Source organism: Brassica oleracea, unplaced genomic scaffold (assembly GCF_000695525.1).
Source record: "Brassica oleracea var. oleracea cultivar TO1000 unplaced genomic scaffold, BOL UnpScaffold00918, whole genome shotgun sequence".
Taxonomy (NCBI): Eukaryota; Viridiplantae; Streptophyta; class Magnoliopsida; order Brassicales; family Brassicaceae; genus Brassica; species Brassica oleracea.
The window spans coordinates 11,786-20,707 of NW_013617518.1; the positions used below are offsets into that span (position 1 = coordinate 11,786).

At 35.1% G+C, this 8,922-nt stretch overlaps 1 protein-coding gene across 1 annotated transcript; it reads right to left on the reverse strand.

The window, feature by feature from the left end:
• Positions 1-417: 417 nt before the first annotated feature.
• LOC106320421 (pentatricopeptide repeat-containing protein At4g14190, chloroplastic) lies at positions 418-2,175 on the reverse strand. Its single transcript, XM_013758781.1, has 2 exons — positions 1,686-2,175; positions 418-1,609 (listed from the first exon to the last, which is right to left on the reverse strand). Exons 1-2 carry the CDS (start codon positions 2,016-2,018, stop codon positions 491-493), a joined length of 1,452 nt encoding a protein of 483 aa, XP_013614235.1. The 5' UTR covers positions 2,019-2,175; the 3' UTR covers positions 418-490.
• Positions 2,176-8,922: the final 6,747 nt, after the last annotated feature.

Consider the following 8,922-nt stretch of genomic DNA (forward strand, 5'->3'; position numbering starts at 1 on the left):
ACATATTAAACAATTATTTAATATTGGTAAGATTTAATATATTGAAATTTATAAAATAAATTTTGAACAAATAAAAGTTAAAAGAAAATATCTGCACAGACGTGCGGATCAAAATCTAGTAAATACCTTAAAATTAAAATTATACGGTGCCTGATGCTTCTTTGTTTCATGTCAACATTTTCCTTTCCATTTTTTTCTCATTCTAAACATTTAACCAACGATCACAGAAACAGATTCACTAACGGTTGCGCTAAACCAGACCAAAGACAACATCGTCGTCCTATTCTAAACGGAGTAGACTTAATCCGCACCATTTTTTCTCGAACTTTTTTTGTTTGAATTTTCTGGTTCTTCCCATATATATGTTCACCAACATCATTGTGGCATATGGAACATTGAATCATGCGACAATGCAAACCTGTTAATTACTTTTACCCTTCACAAATAAAGTTATTGTGCAATTTATAGATTGAAATTAACATACTGAGTTTCAGTTTTTCTGATTCTTAACCACAACTTCTAGTAGATATTGATAAGTAAATGACTTTGATTCTTGCTTCATCACTTCTTTGCAGCTTCTGAGAAACTGCCCTTCCCCAAAAGCAGCATGAACCAAAGGGTCAGTCTTCATCTCCACAGGCTTATCAAGAAACCCATTCTTTTTCCAGCTCATAAAAACTGCAGTACCCTCGAACCCAGCTACGCTCAAGTCGAAGACCATTCCTAGTGTCACAAGATCAAGTTTCACACGTCTCTTCCATAGCTCAAAGAGTAGCAGTTCATTAATGCTCTTAAAATCCCCCATCTTCCAGTAAGCTAAAAGAACAATATTAGCAAAAGTTGTACTCCAAGGAACTCTTGCTTCGTTCATCTCTTTAACAAGGTAATCCAAACCTTTCCGACTCACAAGACAGGCATGACATAGTCCCCTCAGACACCAAGCCAGATCGCTCCTACGAATGGCACGACCTAAATCATCGAGCCTCGAGAACATAAGGTTATCAATGTAAACACAAGCTAACCTCCTAACTAACTCGTCATCCAGACAAATCCCAAACCTTAGAATCTTGTCATACGTCTCCTCCATCTTCTCCAACACCCCAAACTCTGCATAAGCTTCAAGCATGGAGACCAAAGTAACAGGCTCCACAGTCATCTTCCTAGACATCAAGCTCTGATACATTCTCTCCATCCTCTTAAGCAACCCTCCTCGAGCAAACTCGCGCACGAGTAGATTATAAGTAACATGGTCACTCGCACAACCCTCAGACTCCATTCTCTTGACGCACAAAACTATCTCATCGTACATTTGCCACTTACCGTACCCTTCAATCAAACCGTCGTACGTCTCAGTTTCGGGTAACACACCATTCTCTTTCATCCCATTCAAGAACAACATAGCTTCCTCGAACTTACCACCATCAGCGTAACCGTGGATGATAGAATTGTAGATTTCTAAAGACGGTTTTATCTTATGATCATCAATCATAGACTGTAAAGCTCGAACCGCTTCGTTCATCGATCGTTCTGCACATAGAAGCCTAATGATCTTCTCGTAGTTAGCCTCGTTGATTCGCGAAGGCTCTAGCGTCTTCCACGCATCGAACACCTGAGATTGCAGCTTTAGAAAAGAGAGAGGTTCTTGAATATATATACAGAAAGATAATAAGGTTTTGAAATTTTACAGGAAGAATCTCGTGGAGTCTTGAGGAGTGACGGAGGAGGAATCGGATGACCGCAAAGAATTGGTCTTTGCTCCAGTCTCCATCCTCTTGAAGCAGCCGTAGAGGACACGAACCGGGATGGCTGAGTCGTCGCGGTAATGAACTGAGAAACCGGTTGTGGTGGATATCGGAGAGAAGAAAGGTGGAACAATCGAGTGACAACGGCGACGAGCGGCGGAGGGAAGAAGTGGACTTGAGATTGGGTCTAGCGATTAAGGAAGTGAGGAACCTTATGTTCGAGTTCCATTGCGGAGGAGGTAGCTTGTGGAGAAACTTCGCCGTGAGATTCTCCATTTCTTCTCTCGACTTGTTCGAATGTGAATGAGATAGATTATGAATTGGGATGAAACCGAGCCGGTTAACAATTTTGTATTCTGATTGGGTTTGGATTAATTTGGGTAATAGAGATCTCCCATGTAAAACTTGATACTTCTTCTAAAATTGAATAACTCCATTATAGAGTTTAGTAGGTCGATTGGTTAGTGCTTTGGTTGCCGTGCAGAGCCAAAAATATTTCTACAGCCACAATATTTAACAATCAAGCTTTGATTTGATTTCTAAAAGGACAAATCTCCAAAATAGCATCTTTCTAAGTTTATATCACAAAAATAGCGCTCAAAAACTAAAATGTCCAAAATAGCACATTTCTAAGTTTATCCTTTGAAAATTTTAATTTTTTTATTTTTCAAAATTTGAAATCTTATCCCCAAAACTTCATTTCTCACCTCTAAACCCTAATCCCTAAACTCTAAACCCTAGACCCTAAACCCTAAATCCTAAATCCTAAACCCCACCCTTTAACTCTAAACCCTAACCCCTAAACCCTAAACTCTAAACCCTAGACCCTAAACCCTAAATCCTAAATCCTAAACCCCACCCTTTAACTCTAAACCCTAAGTTTGTGACTTTTGATAAAACATTAAGTGCTATTTTTGTGACTTTTGACCTTGAGTGCTAGTTTGAGAACATAAACTTGATTTAGTGCTATTTTTGTCTTTTTCTCTTTTTAAAACCCACAACTTACTTTCTATTTTTCTTTTATTTTTCGCTCTAGACACTGATTTTTACACATAAAAAAAAACAGTGTTTTAGAAATTTATTAATAAATCTGTGAATTTTAAAACACATAAAATCAAAAGCAAAAATATTACAGCTACAGCTTAAAAAAATACACAACATATATTCTACAGCAAAAAACAAAATTACAGTTTCAACTAATGAGACCCATAGATTTACTCAGTTACCAGAGTATTAATAAAATTTTAGACCATTAATAGAGCCAAGAATAAAAAAATAAAATAATCACTTTATTTATGGAATAAATCCATATTTGCTCCACCATAGTGTAAAAAATAGAGTTGGATTTAAACTTTTTTTTTACTACAAACTCTATTTTAGAGTTGAGTTGGAGATACTCTAACTAATCGAAGAGTTTATAGTAGTTAATTTGAATCCAAATATGCGGTCATGCAGGAAAAAAATTGTTACAACTTCAACAATTTCGGTCATACTTTTTCCTAAATAAATTTTGATGTCATGCTTTTTATTTTAAACTAACATTTATTTCAAAAAAATTACCTACATTATTAAATACAAACCGAAATCAAATTTGACTCAAATTTTTTTTTTATCAACCATCTATAAATATAAAAAAATACACCAAATATACACAAAATCAAATATACCCAAAAATCCGTGACAAACTATAAATACTTAATATTCCAAATATATATAAAAAACCAAAACTATATCTGAAATTCCATAAAACAAAATATTTACGAACTACAAAATATATTTTAAAATATCAGGTTTTTTTATTTTCTTGGGATTTCTGGTATATTTTGAATTTTAATATATTTAAATTATCTAGTTATTTGAATATATTTTGTTTTTGGGTATTTATAGATTTCTCGGGGTTTTGAGTTTTCGGATATTAGAATATTTTTAAAAAATTGGTACATTTTTAGGTTTTCCTATAAATTTTAGAAAAAAAATGCATGTAGCATTTGACTCATCATAAATTAAACACGTGACATTTGACGCAATAGAAATGTATATGTGATATTTAACTCGGCATGATTGACCAACATCATTTCGGTCAATGTTAATTTCGACTTGAATGTGATAGTTTCTCTAGTTTATTTGAAATAAATGTTAATTTGTACAGTAATAAAGTTTAACTAGGAAAATATACTACATAAAATGTGGGAAAATGGCTCATTCCCCTATGAACTAGTTGTTCTCGGCTTTTTCACACATGAACTTTTAAGCCATACCAAAAACTACATGAACAATGGAAAAATTATTTATTCTCCTATGAACTAGTTGTTTCCGGCTATTTCATACACAAACTTTTAAGTTATGCCAAAAACTACATGAAAAATTCTACTTTTTGAATTACATACACAAACTATCGATTTTAAACTAGTTCCCTTAAAACCGTAAATGGTGTTGTTTAAACGTTAACTTTGTTTATGACATGTAGATAGTCGGTTTCATTTAGGTTGATAAAAATAGAATACTATGTCATTTTATTCTTCTTCTTTTTGTCAACTGCTCTTTTTCTTCAGAAATCGTTTTACTCTTCGTCATCAATTGAGGATAAATAATTTTATTATGCATTTTCAAGTTATATGACATAGTAACTGGTTTGATAGATATTTTCGAGTTATATGACATAAAGCATATAAAGAGATCATATGACATTAATTTCTGGATTGAGGAGAGGAGAATATATAAATCCCTGCATGACCGGAACCTGAGAGTAACATCCGCTTACGGAACCAATCAAGCGTCCTAGACTACGCCAATTTTATAGTTCCTTGTCTCTTTATATGCTTTATGTCATATAACTCGAAAATATCTATCAAACCAGTTACTATGTCATATAACTTGAAAATGCATAATAAAATTATTTATCCTCAATTGATGACGAAGAGTAAAACGATTTCAAAAAAAGAAGAAGAAAAGTTGACAAAAAGAAGAAGGAAAAGAAAAAAACAATGTAGTATTCTGTTTTTATCAATCCAAATGAAACCGTCTCTCCACCTATCATAAACCAAGTTAACGTATAAATAACACCGTTACGGTTTTAGGAGAATTAGTTTAAAATCAATAGTTTTTGCATGTAATTCAAAAAATAGAGTTTTGGTTTTTGGCATGACTTAAAAGTTTGTGTGTGAAATAGCCGGGAACAACTCGTTCATAGGGAAATAAATCATTTTTCCATTGTTCATGTGGTTTTTGGCATGACTTAAAAGTTCATGTGTGAAAAAGCCAGAACCAACTAGTTCATAGGAAAATAAGCAATTTTCCCCATAAAATGTCGAGGTTGGAACTTTGACCAATTTTCGGTACCGAGGCCATCAAAGGTCTGTTGCTTTCATCATATGTATCCATATGAACGATCACAAGCTACACGAGCATGCTTAAACTGGAGCTCTTTGTTGAACCCAAGAAGGTGAAGACAGGTCTATATTAACATAATTTACTGCAATAGGCACTTCTGATATTTTAAAGGATAAAACATAGAATAGAAACAAAATGATATATATGAGTATTGTTTTTGGCAATGAATCTGAAGGACGATCATAGTCAATATTACGATCTCTTTCTTAACTTTTTAAATGCCCATAGTGTATAGGTTTTGTATGTTTTTTGTCTATCAACTTAAGGAGACTCGATTAAGACTCTGCTAACCAAGAAGATGACTCTGTGTCAATATGGACAAAGTAGGACGGTTGGCTCCGAGAACCGTGTGATAGACTGTCCGTCCTTGTGTTTTGAATCCATGGTATGTGCTTGATCTCCAATGTACTGAAGCTTTCTTGTAACCGTCGAATTTCTTCAAGATAAGTTGCAAAAGTATGTCATTCTTCTGGTTCCGAAACTATCTTTATCAATAGAGAAAAATCTGTTGCAAAAGTGACATGAAACTGTCATAGATTCTTCATACATTTCATGGTCCATATAAAAGCTTCAAATTCTGCGTGTAGAGGTGATAGAAAAACTCTTGTATTTCTTGTCTCCATCAAATCCTCAAAACCTTCCAATGTACTATACCAACCATGATCCAAAAAAACGATTCTTTTATTTCCAGGAAACGTTCGTGAAACACCATCTTCTTACTCTACGCGGTGTGTTTTGTACACTACTACATTGTGTGGATAATATTTGAGTTCTTGTCTGGTCCTTTTTTATTTGTGCCTCTTTCCATAGTGTTACTTCTATCTCAGCCAACTCAAGTAAATCGCGAGGATTTCTATCAAAACCATTGAAAATCTTATTACTGAGCCCCTTCTATATGTATATCATTAAATCCAAGAAAAATGATGGTCCTCTATATAATGTGTAATCCAAGAAAACTTATAATCCATATTCGCATAAACTGATTGCATCGAAAAATGACATGGGTTTGTTGGTATCTTTGAGAGAGCCCACATTTCTATGGCTGGAGGAAACTAAAAGAAGACATGATTAACCGTCTCTTCTGCTCCACATCTTTCACACCGTATATCACATTTTATTCCTCGATTTTTTAGATTCCTCCGGACCGGTAAACAATTGGAAATAATTTTCCAAATGAAATGTTTTAACTTTGGAGAAAATTTAGCTTTCCATGAGTAAGCCTGTAAAGTTTTAATATCTGGTCCAAAAAGGTGCATGTCTTACTCGATCCGGATAGAGATGCTCTACATTATATCCAGATTTAACCGTGTACCTCCCTGATTGGAAAAAATGCCATCCATCTCTATATGTCGATTGTACCCTGCCTTAGGGAATGTTCTGAATGAGTTTTTCCTCATCTGGGTCAACCAGGGATTGAAGAACTTGAGCATTCCATGTACGTGAAAGAGGATCGATAAGTTGATCTACCGTAAATGAAGGGTCAAGATGACGTAAATTTCTATTTGAAGGTTTTGTATGTTCATCATCCAAAAAAAGTTGTAACACTTAGAGGCCTTTGCGTGGCCCTAATACTCTCTCTTCTCTTTGCTCTGGTTTGTTCTAAAAAATTTCTTGTTTACCTCTCTGCTGCCTCACTTCGTGATATTGTGAGAGGGTGATCGGTAACAATCTGAGCTTCGTGATTCTAAAAGAGAGTTTTTGGTGATGGTTGAAGGTGACCCTTCCTTCTTTGTAGAGCTGAAGTGTAGTTCCTCGGTCGAAGCAAGTGGCGGCTGAAGCTCCAAGACTCAGACATGAACAGATCGGAAGGTTGGCAACTCGCTGCAGTGAGCATGTGGATCTGATAAAACTGTTGTGTTTTAGTTTAGAGACACCGCTTCTTTTATCAGAGTGGTGAGTTACATTGTTTTTGGTGACGACCCGACAAAAAAGAGAAAAATCTGCCATGAATGATTGTTCACCGCGGTGGCGAAGTCTCTCTAATGCTGGTTTTTGCCCCAATCAGATTGAAGGAGGTGGTATCGCGAGGTAAAGAGGATATATGTGTCGGTGTCTCTTTAGTGATAAGAGGAGAAGAAATGGTGACCGGCTATTACTTGGTGGTAAAATTTCGTTGGCGGCGTTTAACGGGATGACTACTTCTACAGCATGGAGTATTCTGGTGTTGTTATGGAGAGGATGGATCTACCATATCTGGTCAAAGTGGTGTTTCGACATCCTTTTCCGGTGATGCTATCTCTGATTCAAAGCTTAGTCCACTAGTTATGGTTTTTCTTTAGCTGCTAAATTTTTTCCCAATCACAATTTCATCTAAACTTTATCTGAAATCTAAAATTAGAGGAAGACAAGAATTAGCTGATTGCGTTTTTTTTTATCAGTGTGTCAAACGGAGATGGTGAGCCTCTTCTTTTAGCCTAGGAAGATTTTAGGAGTAAACACATTACTATTGCTTTTATAGTCTTTTCATACAACTAGTGTGGAGAAAATTGATATCTTGTGTATTTGCATATGATTTTAGCAATAATTTTAGTTTTCATTTTGTCCATTTAGATGCATTTAAAGTACATTTAGGTTCATTGCATATACATTTGTCCCTACTAGGTGATGGAGATGCCATAATGGTGAGTTTGGAGCATTTGGAGCTTGATTTGAGGCAAAAGGACTGATTTTGGTCGGGAAACAAAATGGAGCCAAAGTGTCACATCGGCCTTCTGCAGCGGTGTGGTATACCTAGTCAAGAAGCCGCTGAGGTCTCACAGCGGCATGATGGAGCGGTGTCATGAAGACGTTGGAGAAGAAGCCGAATCCATGTTCGATATCAAGATACTACAGCGGTGTTGCCAAGTCGTTGCTAAAAAATGTGAAGAAAATATGTGCTAAGTGTCACAGAGGCCAAATGACATGCAGTAAAACCGATGGGACCCTTCAAAAGTCAACATCCGAGCCTTGACCAGACATTTGACACATTTTATTTAAGGTCGACCCAAGTTTTTTAGGTCAACCCAACTCGTTTTAGAAGCTTATAAATACATTTTAGACCTAAATTTGAGACTTATTTTGTTTTATCTCAAAATACATTGCTACCTTGGTGAAAGTTTGAATCTTTAGTAATCTAATCTTTCTTGTTTTTAGTAATCTGAGTTTATTTCATCTTATTAACATGATTTGTCTTGAATCTATCATGGGTTTAAGGTTAATTATGAAGATTGGTGTTTAGAATTTTATTGGATTCATGGGTTAGGGTGATTAGAGTGATTGAGTGAAGATCTAAGATTTTTAGTGTTAGATCTATATGTTTCCTTGCTTATTTAGTGTGTTTAATGCTAGATTAGTCATGATCTCTCTAATCTAGATCCTTAGACATTTTATATCCAGAAGGTGTTTGATAAAATGTCTGAACGAACTCAATTTTCCTCTATGCTTTCTTAACCAATGGGAATTGATGTTATGATGCTTAGATAGTTATTAGGATTATTTAATGATTGATTGATTGAATTAAACCAATGAAACTTGATGTTTAATAATTGATTGCAAATGAACTTTATCTTTGGAAAGAACTTGTTTACAATTGTGATATAGACTTAAGGAAACCTCTTGATTGAAAACTTGTTACTCTACATTGGATGTTAGTCACTTGAAATCAAATGCCTAATCCCATGCGTCCTAATTTCTCTTATTGATTGAAAGTTTTAGTTATTTGTCTTGTTTTTCTCTTGTTTCTCATCATCACTACACCAACTGCACTTAGATTAAACACTTGATTTGCATTATCACTGCTTTGAAATGACTT

What these genes read in the sequence shown, in the direction of transcription:
- LOC106320421 (XM_013758781.1), bottom strand. Translation starts at nt 2,018, where the DNA reads ATGGAGAATCTCACGGCGAAGTTTCTCCACAAGCTACCTCCTCCGCAA. An exon ending in GACTCCACGAGATTCTTCCT is followed by an intron (nt 1,610 to 1,685) that starts GTAAAATTTCAA and finishes CTGCAATCTCAG; the next exon opens with GTGTTCGATGCGTGGAAGAC.